This window comes from Tachysurus fulvidraco, chromosome 1 (assembly GCF_022655615.1).
Source record: "Tachysurus fulvidraco isolate hzauxx_2018 chromosome 1, HZAU_PFXX_2.0, whole genome shotgun sequence".
Lineage (NCBI taxonomy): Eukaryota > Metazoa > Chordata > Actinopteri > Siluriformes > Bagridae > Tachysurus > Tachysurus fulvidraco.
The window spans coordinates 25,703,095-25,717,793 of record NC_062518.1 but is presented as its reverse complement, the minus strand read 5'-3'; the positions used below and the strand labels follow the sequence as shown (position 1 = coordinate 25,717,793).

The window sequence follows — 14,699 nt, the reverse complement described above, 5'->3', positions numbered from 1 at the left end:
ACGTACTCCTGCATCCTTACCAGAATGAATTCTGATAACACTAACTACTGAGTCATTCAGTGAGTGAGTAATATTTTTTTTTATTAACTGCTTAAGTTGACTGCTTTTGTGTTCATCGTCACAGGTCATAGGAAAGAAATACGTGTATTGTGGTGTGAATGTACAGTGTGTCATGGAGTACGGGGTTTATGATGTGCTATGGGTGATAATATAGTTAACTGGTTAAAATATATCCACCAACCATCTATACAACACGATGAATAGGGAATGAATTCAGATACAGTCCGCTTTGAGGGATTCGTTGCTTTGTAGATACCAGCTGAGAGATTTGGGCAGTGAGATGCAAACTGAGTTGCAACAATATGATATGCTCTAAATATTTTGACTAACAAACAAAGTAAGACTTACAAAACCCAGACACTCACTGAGCCTCTCTAGTGGTCACTCTAGAGGTCACGCTAAAGACCATCTGACAAGAACAGATGGAGAAAAGGAGCCGGCAGGACCAAAGGGTACGTTGGTCACATGGTCCTCCCAGGGCTCTTACATGCTACAGAGGGCCAGAGGGTTTTTGCAGAGATCTACATTCATGTTTTCAGTTTATATGATAATATGCAAATATTTGTGAGGAATTTGCTTAATATGTGTCAGGCTCTATACTTAATACAAGATGAATGCAAGCTTTGAGTATTCCAGCTTTTTTTAATGTGAATGTCTAATCTCTGTCTTTGTGTGTGGTCCAGAATGGAGCGGTCCCAGGCGAACAAGTGAAGAAGGACGAGAATTCTCGGCGAGGAAACTGGGGGAACCAGATTGAGTTTGTCCTGACTAGTGTGGGCTACGCAGTGGGGCTGGGCAATGTCTGGAGGTTCCCTTACCTTTGTTACAGGAATGGCGGAGGTGAATATGATGATCTTTTTTCTTATAATGTCTTCTTATCAGCTCCAGAATAAATGGGATTTTCAGTTTACATCAAATTCAATTCATTTGTATAGTGCTTTTAACAAGGAGCATAGTTTCATAGAAGGGGGGCACGGTGGCTTAGTGGTTAGCACGTTCGCCTCACACTTGTGTGTGTGGAGTTTGCATGTTTTCCCTGTGCCTCGGGCGTTTCCCCCCCCAGTCCAAAGACATGCATGGTAGGTTGATTGGCATCTCTTGAAAATTGTCCATAGTGTGTGATTGCGTGAGTGAATGAGTGTGTGTGTGTGTGTGTGTGTGTGTGTGTGTGTGTGTGTGTGTGTGTGTGTGTGTGTGTGTGTGTGTGTGCCCTGCGATGGGTTGGCACTCCATCCAGAGTGTATCCTGCCTCGATGCCCGATGACACCTGAGATAGGCACAGGCTCCACGTGACCCGAGAAGTTTGGATAAGCGGTAGAAAATGAATGAATGAACGAATGAATGAATAGTCTCATAGAAGCTTTGCAGAAATCTAGAAACATAAAGTTAATAAAACGATAAAGTTTAAAATTGTCCCTGAGGTAATGGTGGTATGGATAAACTCCTTGAGATGATATGAGGAACTCTTTAGAGGGACCTTATTGTATTATAGCTGAATATGCTGCCGTGAAACTTATTGAGTAAAGAACAGTAAAGCAAAGAGTTTAAACATTATTGTTGTGTTTACTTGTGTTACTCAGTTGTCGCTGGCGCAGTTATCCTTGTGCTATCAAGACTCCAGTAACATCCAGTAGTTATCAAGTTACTAGATATCAGTTATCAGTATCAACGTAGTATCAAAGTTATCAGAAGTAGGTATCAATGACTGCCACCTCTAGTGCTATATTTATATACTGCATTAGAAACTCATCCAATACAGAGCTCTAGATATTCCATCACATCAAATCTGTCATTGAAGTTTAACCTTTAATGCCTCTGTCTGTATTTGTGGGTAAGGTTACATTGATGTTTGTTTACATTGATTTTTGATGAATATTTGTCCAAACCTCCACTACTCTGATACAGAGAAATGATTAGCCCAGAAGCCATTGTGTCGTCTACCAGTTTTTAGCCTAGGTTATTATATATTCACCCCTGAATAATATTAAAAAGTTTTCCAGGTTTTTTTTTATATTTCAGATCTCATCACTATTCGATTCCAAGTCTTATACTTTGGATTTTTTTCTGAAAAGGAAACCAGTCTGATGAACCATTATCAGGAGCTTTAGCGAACCATTAACATTGATAGGGTAAAGGGGATTGTGCTTTACGATGACAAATTAACCAATGTATCATTTTTTTTTTCTAAACAAATGATGTCTTAAGTCGAATTTAAAAAGAAAATTCTTCATTTTTTTTCCTAATACGTTGGTGTAACTGTAACTGTATAAAAAAAATATTTAGCTGCCTAGACAGTATTTCAGTTGTTATTTAGTTAAGAAATCAAAATGCAGCTCAAAATGCAGGACGACTTATCAGATGTGTTTGTATGTTTGTCAGGTGCCTTCATGTTTCCATACTTTATCATGCTGGTGTTTTGTGGCATCCCGCTGTTTTTCTTGGAGCTCTCCTTTGGTCAGTTCACCTCATTGGGTTGTCTGGGAGTGTGGAAGGTCAGCCCCATGTTCAAAGGTGAGCCTTTATAGATAGAAAGCCTTAGATATGGAATAGAGATGGAGAGGTAGATATAAAATCAGATACTCTGTAGGGATTGTTGTAAGTCACATTTCTGATTGTCAACAATGGTTCGGGATTTCTGCTAAAACAAATCTAAAAATGTTTTGAACGAGCTTGAATCATGAAACTTGCTTGTCTAATGAATTTCTCTAAAGAACAAAAAAAAATCATTTTTATCATTCTGTCATATGACCTCCATCACTTCTTTGCACTGCCTCCTGTATTAACAGTTATTCCTAAAATTTTGAACATAGAGGTATTGAGTATTTTAGCATAAATGGCTCATTCTGTAATATGACAGTAAGGAGATTTTATTTGTAAGTAGTCAACAGATCATATAATGTATTTTCCTTGCGCTTTTCCCACTCTTTTTTCCCCTCTTAGGTGTTGGCTATGGAATGATGGTGGTCTCCACTTACATCGGCATCTATTACAACGTGGTCATCTGTATCGCAATCTACTACTTTTTCACATCCATGACCAATCTGCTGCCATGGACATACTGCAACAACCCATGGAACACCCCAGACTGCAGTGGCGTAGCAGGCACACTGCGGAACGCAACCTTCACCAATGTCACCGCTAATGTAGTGTCCGGCCTCACCGAGGTGATCAGCCGCAACAAGAGGACGAGTCCCAGTGAGGAATACTGGAGGTCAGCATGGCACCTATTAGCTTGTCTTCCTCAAAACCCTCTACATACTTCTTTATTAATGCTAGATAAATCATTACTGTATTCATTGTAACTTCTTCTACAAGCCTCACGTGAGATCGTGTAGATCCACCTGATCCACCTGATCCACCATATCAGATTCCTGGTATAAATAGATATGAAGATGCTTCAGTTGAAATATTCTGAAGTACTAATCTAATGTTTTAATGTGTACTAAGGTAGAAAATACTTAGTATTCAGAAGTACTAAGTACAATACAGTAGACTTAAACTACTTGTTTAAACCACCGACTTAACAAGCAACTGTCAGCCTTATGTTGAAAGCCTGAAGAATTAGTAGGTTCAAACAAAAGATGTCACGGTGTTGTGTGTTTAACTAGTTCTAAATATTAGGAAATATCAGTCATCTCATATTCATCTTTCGATCTCAAACCCAAACGTCTTCTGTGTATATCAGGATATATGGCCTTGCTTTTCCAGTATTTTCAGAGGGGACCGTATAAGTGTGTAAGTGAAAAGATGATGAGGTTCGTTTTTTTATCTCTCGGATGTAACTTAAGACCCAAAAAATGTAAAACAGCTCAGCTTGTAACAGTTAAACTCGCAGTGTGCTTAAAAGGGAACTGATTATTATTATGATAAACTGTCTTTTTCATTAACGTATGAAATTACTGGCTCTGCAGTTTTCTTATGCTGTGGAAATGCACCACAAGTTCTGGATGTGGAGTTCACTGATATGCTTGTTGGAGTTTTTTTAGTCATCAGGCTTGCCTTCAGCTGGAAGAATTAAACATGAGGCTGGCAACAGCAGAACATAATGTGTTTTTTTGTGTGTGTGTGTATATGTATGTGTGTGTGAAGTCCTTCTGTATACGTGCTTTCACCGTCAGTGTGTGGATAATGGGAGCTTTGACAGCAAGGGGTGTGTGTGTATGTGTGTGTGCGTGCGTGTGCTGAATCATCCTGTGGATTGTTTGTGCCTAGCGTTACTGTCGCTGCTGGTCTCACTTTCAGACCATTCATTGTGAGGACAGGGTGGTTTGGATTGGGCAGCTGTCCTGAAATATTGGATTGTTTTTGTCTGTATGCAAGTTGGAGCTCTTACTAAATGCATGACACAATGTAGCGCTGCCTCAGTAAATAAAAGCCTACGGCTATGAAATAAGCGAGAGAGAGAAAATCTCGATCAGTAAATGCTTTTTTTTTAATAGGATAAGATACTTTTGACAGTTGAGTGCATGCTGTCTTACAGAAGCCTTGTTCAAAATGAAACTTTTAAACACTACTATATCATGTGCACCTCATACATGTTGCTCTTCAAGGAGATATTCTTCATAATTGTATTTTTAGCAATTTATAGGACTTTATTTGTCTGTCATTAGGAGGATCGCTGAGCATCTTATGGAACTGTGCTCTTATTAATGTTGCCGATGTTGCCAATAATAACTGGTGGTAGAGCTGGTAGAAGAAAATAAAATAAAATGAGCAAATATAAGGGTTAGAATTGTATTTTATTTTGTTTCCCCAGGAACTATGTACTGAACGTCTCAGATGGCATAGGGAACTTCGGTGAAGTGCGACTCCCCATCCTGGGCTGCCTGGCTGTTTCCTGGTTGGTGGTGTTCCTCTGCCTCATCCGTGGGGTAAAGTCCTCTGGCAAGGTGAGCCAGACTGCCGTCCATCTGTTCACAAACTACATAACGTGGAGAAAGTAGAAATGACTGGGCATAGAATCCTTTATTTATTTATTAGATTTTTTTTAAACACTCAACACTATGCATTATATAATACCTACAAAAGCATGGATTTGCAATTACCACGAAGGATCGATGACGACGAATACCTTTAACATGCTTAACGATGAATGATAATTCCACATGGGCAATTCTGACTAATTCAGATGTCTGTTTTAATTCAATACATGGATAATAAATCCAGATGCTTTGTATATACAGTATGTATTAAAAAAAACAGCCATGCTGTCAGTTCACTATTTAAGTAGCAGAGAGGTTAAATAAATGAGAAATGTTTAAAAATCTGTAAAAAAAAAAACGATCTCCAGACATTTAGTCTCTGGTCTGAGCTGCTTTAAGCTTAATAATTAAAATAAATGAAATAAATAAATATGTGCGACAGGGTAGCCAATGTGTTCATGTTTGGAAAATTAGAGGCACTGAATTTTGCCTGATTTTGTTTTTTTTTATTTTGTTTGTCGGTTCTGCAACAGTATTTTTTATCCTTTTTCTTTTTTGTCCATGATCTATATGGGATGTTCCTCAGGTGGTGTACTTCACAGCAACCTTCCCATACGTAGTGCTGACCATTCTCTTCATTCGAGGCATCACGTTAGACGGTGCTGTCAGTGGAATTAAATACTACCTCACTCCTCAGTGGCAGAAAATCCTGGATGCAAAGGTCAGTCTGACACTGACACGGTATAAGGTTTAATGATAAGAAGCATGGTTGAGTGCTGAGATGATGTGGTTAAAATGCCCCGGTGTAATACAGCTTGTGTGTTTGTGTTGTGTAGGTGTGGGGTGATGCTGCTTCTCAGATTTTCTACTCTCTGGGCTGTGCCTGGGGTGGGCTCATCACCATGGCATCTTATAACAAATTTCACAACAACTGTTTCAGGTACTGGACCGTGTCCCATGGTTCACTCAATAGTTTACGTGTCATTTTATACTGGGTACAATTTGTCATCACATATCCAAATATAGGCGGGCACGGTGGCTTAGTGGTTAGCACGTTCACCTCAAACCTCCAGGGTAGGGGTTCGATTCCCGCCACCGCCTTGTGTGTGTGGAGTTTGCATGTTCTCCCCGTGGCTTGGGGGTTTCCTCCGGGTACTTCGGTTTCCTCCCCCGGTCCAAAGACATGCATGGTAGGTTGATTGGCATCTCTGGAAAATTGTCCGTAGTGCGTGAGTGAATGAGAGTGTGTGTGTGCCCTGTGATGGGTTGGCACTCCGCCCAGGGTGTATCCTGCCTTGATGCCTGATGACACCTGAGATAGGCACAGGCTCCCCGTGACCCGAGACGTTCGGATAAGCGGTAGAAAATGAATGAATGAGTGAATGAATATCCAAATATAGCACACTTAAATGATTCTCTTTACATTTTAACTGGACCTCCTGTATACTACTGAATGTTATCTGCTTCCGATATTTTGATTTAGAAATAATTATTCATAGATTTATTGAAAATGTTTCTCTTCCCAAACCGACCATTACAGTATGTGAAAACATCAAAACATGACAGACAAGTCAAATCAACAGCGACGGCATGAATCAAACTCGTATGTAGCTCCACACAATTGCACTTGACTATGTAGCTTACAGTAGCACTTCTTAGTGTCACCCAGTTGAGGACGGATTCCTTTTGAGTCCGGTTCCTCTCAATATTTCACCCTCATATCATCGTAGCTACTTTTTTCTTCCCACCATCACCTCCGGCTTGCTCATTAGGGATAAATATAAATTTCAGTTTTAAACTTGCAATTTTTATATTCCTTTGTGATATTTTCCCTTGTTAAAAGCTGTATACAAATAAAACTGTACTGAATTGATTCAAAGGCACTCACTTTATGCCTTAAGCTAAATAAATCCCAGTTATACCAGTGAGTTCTTTAAAAAAACTTAGTTGGGTTTCTGACACTTTATTTTGATTTTGCTGAATAGAGACAGCATCATTATCAGCGTGACGAACTGTGCAACAAGCGTGTACGCCGGCTTTGTCATCTTCTCCATCCTCGGCTTCATGGCACAGCACCTGGGGGTGGACGTGTCCGAGGTTGCTGACCACGGACCAGGCCTTGCCTTCGTCGCCTACCCAGAAGCCCTGACGCTGCTTCCCATCTCGCCACTCTGGTCGCTGCTTTTCTTCTTCATGCTCATCCTCCTGGGTCTCGGCACGCAGGTAAACACGCAGGTCTTTACTGTCGCCGGAATTCAGCCTGGGCAAAAATATTGAAAAAATTCCCTGTAAAAGTGATTTTTTTACTGATGATGCTTATTTGGAGTGTCCACCATAGAGAATGTTTCATTCTGTACATGTGACTTGAATACTGTGCTATACTTTCATTCATACAGTTAACAGTATGTGAGAAATGTAAATAATAAATCTCAGGATTATTTTGTATTTCGTTTTGAACAAAACACCAGCCCGCTGTTTATCAGGGAATGTTTACATGGTGCTGTTTTCACTCACTTCAGTGTGTGTGTGTGTTTGGATGGACAGTTCTGTCTTTTGGAGACATTAGTGACCGCCGTAGTGGACGAGATTGGCACAGACTGGATCATCCGAAACAAAACCTACATCACACTTGTCGTGGCCATCCTCGGGTTTCTCTTAGGAGTGCCACTGACCACACAGGTGAGTTGAGCACACACCTGAGAATAAAACTCAGTGACCTATGCAGTGCCTCCATGTTGTGTTGCCCTCTTGTGGTTGCAGGCAGGAATCTACTGGCTGCTGCTGATGGATAACTACGCTGCCAGCTTTTCACTAGTCATCATCTCCTGCATCATGTGCATTTGCATCATGTATGTTTACGGTAAGTCAATCACCTCAACTTCCTGCTCTGTCTAATGTTTTATCTGGTGATGTGTGAATACGACTGTACGGAACGTGTCTTCCTCTTGCAGGCCACAGAAACTACTTCAAGGATGTGGAGATGATGCTGGGCTTCCCTCCACCGGTGTTCTTCAGGGTGTGTTGGAGGTTCATCTCTCCGCTCATTATCTCGGTGAGTGGTAGCCTTTGCCATGCCAGATTAGCAGTCACCATTCAGATCAGGAGTAAATGGGATGGAGGCAAAATAAACCAGGACAAAATGCTCTATGCTTCAGTCAAATACAAACAAATGCAAGCCAAAAAACGTTTATAAGTTTTCCATGAGAAATTAATAAATCACAATTTTTGCATAAACATTTTAATACAAAATAGAAGACCTCAAATGCAATGAAAGGGCCTGTCCTATTTAGCTTGAAACCAACTGAAACAAATGCAGTTGTTTGTTTTTTTAAACTCATATTTAAAATCATGTCAGCATGAAGGTTATCACTTTTGTGTCATTCGATTGGTAATTTACTGACAGACCCTAAGTAAGATGCCGATGGACCTGGAGTAGAGGTCTTCACAGGTCCACGTAGATCCGAAAACCCGAGGTCCGACCCGAGACCCGAGCGGGTCTAAAAGTTTCACATGTGCCTCAGACACGGGTCGGGTCTAATAATAGCGGCATCAGGTCTCGGGTAATTTAAAATAAATGTGTTTTTACCGAATGGACCCGAGAAGACCCGAACTACTGTATCTCTGTCGTGTGTGCATCGACTCGAGTCCTTTTCCAACCTCTCCTCTGTTTTCCAAGACCGCTTGCGACGTCGTGTTACTGGCGGTAAGCTAATTTTCGTTGAAACAGACCTGTCAATCAATTTTGGATCTACGCTGTAGCGGTTACTTTAGTTTACAGTTATGCAACATTCTATATGATCGTGTCGGGGGTTGAATCGAGAGCACAATTTTTTTTTTTTTTTAAATAGTGTTTTAAAGATTGATCGTGCAACTCTCTCTTTCTCTTTATATATATATATATATATACATACATACATATAAAGTGTGCGCTTCTTTCATAATACCTTTTTAAGTGGAACTCAATTCCTTACTAGCATTAACACTCTCCCCTCCTCTGTTTGTCCAGTTTATCCTGATCTTCACGGTGATCCAGTACAAACCCATCACTTACAACGATTACGTGTACCCCGACTGGTCTCTGGTCATCGGCTTCCTCATGGCCCTGTCTTCGGTCATCTGTATTCCCGTCTATGCCCTTTTCAAGATTGCGGTGTCTGACGGAACCACATTTTGGGAGGTGAGATGTTATGCCTCGAGTCAGTTTCTTGTTTAAGTGAAATGTCCATTTGAATGAGAATGGTGACCTTGTGTGGTCCCTAACTTTGTTATAAGATGTAGCAGGTTTCTGCTGGATAACGTCATACTTTCTGCATACAGGGTTCCTCCAGGTCCTCCAACTTCCAACAGCAAGCCAGTAGATAGATTGATGCCACTAAATTGCCCCTAGGGGTGATTGAATTTGTGAATGTGTGTGTGTGTGTCGGACTCCCATTCAATCTGTATTCCCACCTGGTGCCCAGCATTCCTGCGATAGGCTTTAGACTGTGCTAGTAACCAGAAGGTTACAACCTCTAGAGGAAAAAGGCTCTAAACCCTCAGCAGTTTACATACACAGAGTTCCAGTGTAGACCTGGAAAAATGTGGAAGTGTTTGTCTGTTTGTCCAAGTAGATTTACTACGTCTGCACTAATGCAGCCTGCAGACATTTAATCACGTTGAAAGAAATCGTGATACAGTTAACGACCTTTAATTACACCAAAACCTAGCTCACAGGGTTGGAAAGTTTAATTAATGTAACATATAAAAACAAAAGTCTTATGGAGAAAATACTTCTACATGGAAAGGGCAAGAACCCTGGGCTATATGCTTTGGATAACAGAGCTGCATGAATGCAGCTAATCTTCTATTACTTATCTCCATCAGCATGCCACTCATTTAAAATTGCTGTCAGTTTTGCCGACTCAGCCATTCCCGAAGAATCCTATCCACCTCGAAAGCACGATAAGCGTATATACCATGACGTAGAAAAGATAGGTCTGTCTTCGAGTTTTTAATCTAATTTTGATCTCTCCGCTTTGCTGCAGCGGTTGAAGAACTCAATGAAGCCACATCCCAGCTGGGGTCCGGCGCTGCAAGAGCACCGCAAGGGCCGCTACGCCACGGCCGGACCCGAATCCGTGGAGGTCCGTACTCTTAAAGACGAGGAGAAAGAGAAAGATCAAGAGAAAGAGAAGAAGGAAGAGATCGGGCTCACCATAAAGGGCAGCAACGGATCTACGCTCAACCCGTCACCCAGCGTATAGACGCGAGGCCATCCCTGCTGAACCTTTACATATTGTAAGGGCTTTATTACTCCTAACCTCTAGAGAGAATCAGTTCTCATCCCAACCCTTCTTTTGTTCCTTTTTAATTTAATAATGCTGTTTTTGTAAGTACAAAAAAAAAATGTGTTCATATGCATACACAGGAAGTCTTTTATGCATCCCTACCTTGTGTGTATATATATATAGTGCAGCGTGGGATATATTGGTTTCGTTCTCCTTCCATGTAAAATTTTAGCTGGAAATATGACTACTTTTGCTGCAGCTGTAGGTTTCGGCTTGTTGTGTGTACAGCGGTAATAGTGCTGGTCGGGTTAAAAGCTGAAGACCAAACGTTCTTTGACTATAGTGAACATACTATGGATAATTTTGTCCCAGCCACATACATTTTTATTTTTTACTTTTTTTTTGTTTGTTTTTTTAACCCACTGCCCCTGACTGTAGCCTTTCATCAAAGGTTGTATTTGGTCGTTTTTAACAGAATCCACACCTTTTACTTGGGTAAAGAGATGCACAAGATACAAAGCACAAAGGATATTTTGCCTTCAGCTTTTAGAACAGCTACTGAAGGAAACTCCCTCGATCTAAGCACATTAAGTTCCCAAACCCATTCTCAGGGTTGTGCACAATTTGTTTTTTTTGTTTTGTTTTGTTTTTTGTCATGCTAACATTTCTAACTTAAGATATGACTTCTAAGAGACTAGTCTTCCATTTTGAATATAGAATATATATGTAGTGAGTGAACGATCATTCGAGAGATGGCAGGGGTGATGTTGCCATTGACAGTACTGTAGTGTGCGCGCACACACACACACACACATATATATATATATACAAGGAGTGTCTTGAGGTAAAAAAAAAAAAAAACAATAATTAAGCAAAAAGAAAGAAAAGGGTATGTTATGCACAAAGCCCCTACATCCTGGGGGCATTGCTGGTGTGTGTGTGTGTGTGTGTGTGTGTGTGTGTGTGTGTGTGTGTGTGTGTGTGTGTGTGTGTGTGTGTTTAAATATTTCTGTTTAGTATCATCTTTTTTAAAGTCTGTCCTCACCACACCGATTAAAGAGATATAAGAGATGTGCTGCAGTCAGGTGGAGACAAAGAGTTAATGCTGGAGATAAACTTGTGATTAAGGAAATCAGTCATCATCACTGAATTTACTAAATTGCGTAGTCTGTGTAATACATAGAATAGAGCTTTACTGACATTCTTCATCGTTCCGTACGTCACTAAATCATTGTGTGTTTATTTTGTGAAGAGGCTAGAGGATCACGTGTAATCACTTTTTAATGTGTACCATTCCTCAATCGTGAATTGAATGTTTGTGTTGTATTTTGCGAAAGAGGCGACGTATGGTTTTGGGTCTTGAGCTGTTTGCTGGAATCGTCATTGTGCGTCGTTCCAGTCTTGCAAAAAGTCCCCAAGGTCACGGTGAGCCACATTCTCAGTGTTAGCAGGATGTTGGACATGTTTATGTTAGGGATATTGCTAGCCAGCACCAGAGGAAGGCTGTGGTCTAGCGATGTAGCTGCTATAAGTGCATTTCTTGATGCAACTGCGTTTTATTTCTTCTTTAAAAAAAAAAAAATCTCTTTAACAAGTACATCAATGTGTCATATTTGGCATTCGAATATATTAATTTTTATTCGTTTTGTAGTTTTCCTTTTTGTTTGATAACCTCTTGATGAAATTGATATTTTTCCTCCCAGAAAGTGTAGAAAAAGGGTACAAACTAACATACAGCAATAAAAAAAAAAGAAAAGAAAAATAGAAGAAAAAAAAAAGAAAAAGGAAGTAGTCGGGGGTGAGAGGTATCGATGCCCAGTTAGGCACAGCACAGTGCAAATCCTTTACGGAAATAACAAGCACAGGCTAAAACCCGGTCAGTGCAATGATTTTACATTACTTGACTTACTTTTACAGAGAGAAGAGAACTGCATACACCAATCCACAGCTTGTAATCCATTCATTGAATATAACTGAAACTCTTTAAACACACACTTTTAGCTTTCAGGGATTTTTCTTTACCTCATTTTCTCTCAGCTTGAGCATTTCTAAATCCTACCCACAATCCCTCTTTCCCTACAATAACGTGTTCCTATCAGACACGTGCAGCTCTACTACCACATCTTCAAGCAAAGTGCTAGCTCTTCATATATACAAGTTAGTGTCACTCTGATTGACAGAGGAGAGAGTAATGTGTCATCCTTCCCTCCCAGATAGTGCGGTCAAGTTTGCTCTCTTGGTCGTCTGGCCACAGATATGGCTGTAGCATCATTCAAAATCGCAATATCCCAAGGACTGGAAGAGGCAGGGAGTGTTTTGTCAGTGCTTCCAGGAAAAGGCATTAATTTGACACTGCAAACAGACCACATTTACTTTCTGTAGTTTCAGAAATGTTCTAATAGCTTCAAAGGTCATGAGCGTGACTACATTTTGCATTGAAAAATAGCAAAGTTGCACGATTCCCTACACTATCATCCTGAGGCTAGCCTTCACTTGACTGGTAGCTGTTGTGTGATACGAGAGAGAAATCTGCCACCCTGCAACGATCTAATTGTTAAGCAACGATCGTGATGTGAAAAATTTTTTTTTTTTTATATATATATAAGCGCATGCAAGCTCTCCCATGCCAGTAATGATTACTTATGTCATGCAGTACGAATGCACTGTGTTGATGCATGAAGGACGTGTTCATACCGTGAACCGTAGCCCACAAACTGTGTCCGTTTTAGCATTTAACTCGATGTTCTGAACCTCCGCCTCTCAAATGAATATATTATTAGTGAGTAGAATTCAGTTCATTCTTGTCTACGTTAGCGATGACGAGACTTGGTCTGATGCAAATGCACCCTGGTCCTGTACTGTTTCATGTTACAGTGAAAAGCTGTACAATATTGATGTACAAAACAATCATTACATAACTGGACTGGTGTGGATGTGCATTTCTGAAAATGATTTGCTTTTTTTTGTTTTGTTTTTTTAACATATCGGGGAACATATTGTAGCTCGTTCGGTTCGGTTTTTGCTTCTTTTTGTTAGCCGGTGTTTCTGTATACTCTGTGAAAATCTTTCAATAGCGAGTCTTTACTTAGTACAGAATAATATCAGTATCGATGTGATTTTAAATCCGTGTGTACTGTAGCTAGCAACGTGGTCATTTAACAAAGAGTTGACCTTTTTACGAAAGTCGCTTTTCTTTTCTTTTTTGTAGTACTAAAACTGTATGTTATCTTAAATTTGTATTTGTTTTTTTTTTTTTGTATCTATACAGTGACACTGTTTATTTTATCTCAAGCTCCTTAAACCAGCTGATATCAAATACGTTGCCAAACTAACACTCTGGACTGAAACTTGAAGCACAGAGGAACGATTCTTTCTTCTCAACTAAGAAAGAACACTCACTGCTTTTACGACGAATGCACAGTACAGCCGCAGGTGTAAATGGTGCTTCCACCATAACACACTGTAATCCATTCTGCCTGAACCACACTCCCTAAAGCATGCTGTAGTGTCCAGCTGGAGGCGTACTCCAAACTCTTTCCATAGAAGTGTTCGATAGAAGAGTTCCCTTTTTTTTATTTTTTTTTTGTTAACTTGTTGAGTGGGTACTCAGGTGTACTATTACAAAGGAGAGAAAGTTGAAAATTGAATATAGGCTAATCAGCAACTTGCTAATATTATTATGTTGCCTTTGTAGAAATCAACATTCTGTTTTCCTATTTAAGCTTAGACAAACATTTATCAAGAGTAACTCCTCCTAGGGCTTTCGAGCCACATGCACCAAATTCGGATATGTTGTAGATCCTGGTCTGAAGTTTGTTGCTATTACTTTTCTAAGCGATCCGAGTACCGGTACTTCTGGTCTCAAAATGGCCTTTTTTCCCATTGACTCTCATTATAAACTTTAGAGATTTATAACTTGGCAAGCTTTTGAACTATATACACCCAACTCGGCCAGCTCCTTTAGGGTGATACTCTGAACAAAGTTTTAGGTGTACCGACTGGCCTTCCGGTTGTCCCACAGCCCCGCCCCCAAAATATGCAAAATCAAAAAACTTTTTACAACATGGACATGTGACATATCAAAACACTCAGAACAATGAGGGGAACTTTCTCAGGAGTATTTGGATGATGTCACATGCTTATCTCCACTTAACTCCAAATGTTTTGGCAACCTAGCTTTCTGTCCACTTGCCTCCAAAAGCAACACTAACCCTTATGTTCACTTGCCTCCAAAAAGCACCATCCGTTGCGAATACTTGCATCGTCAAAACCAACATCAAAGTTTGACTACAGATCTAGTTTTAATTATAGCTACTGTTGGGTGAGATGGGAGCCTAGAATAAATCACCGGCCGAGTCTGACAGAGAAAAACCCTTCACACGATGAATATCTTATATATCGGTTACACTATCGTCTAAAGAAACGTCTACCTTTATGTACATTGTTATAT

General features: G+C 40.2%; 1 protein-coding gene across 2 annotated transcripts in view; it reads left to right on the top strand.

Moving 5' to 3' along the window:
• The window catches only part of slc6a9 (solute carrier family 6 member 9), a 44,353-nt gene extending 30,281 nt beyond the window's left edge, over positions 1-14,072 (top strand). For both annotated transcript variants that reach the window (XM_027133734.2, XM_027133733.2), the window contains 12 exons: positions 744-900; positions 2,440-2,571; positions 3,001-3,271; positions 4,817-4,949; positions 5,569-5,703; positions 5,819-5,922; positions 6,968-7,205; positions 7,527-7,661; positions 7,743-7,842; positions 7,934-8,034; positions 8,989-9,159; positions 10,007-14,072. In XM_027133734.2, the coding sequence (XP_026989535.1) occupies positions 744-900; positions 2,440-2,571; positions 3,001-3,271; positions 4,817-4,949; positions 5,569-5,703; positions 5,819-5,922; positions 6,968-7,205; positions 7,527-7,661; positions 7,743-7,842; positions 7,934-8,034; positions 8,989-9,159; positions 10,007-10,225 (1,896 nt within the window). In that variant the 3' untranslated portion in view covers positions 10,226-14,072. The remainder of the gene's footprint in view (positions 1-743; positions 901-2,439; positions 2,572-3,000; positions 3,272-4,816; positions 4,950-5,568; positions 5,704-5,818; positions 5,923-6,967; positions 7,206-7,526; positions 7,662-7,742; positions 7,843-7,933; positions 8,035-8,988; positions 9,160-10,006) is intronic.
• The last annotated feature ends 627 nt before the right edge of the window (positions 14,073-14,699 follow it).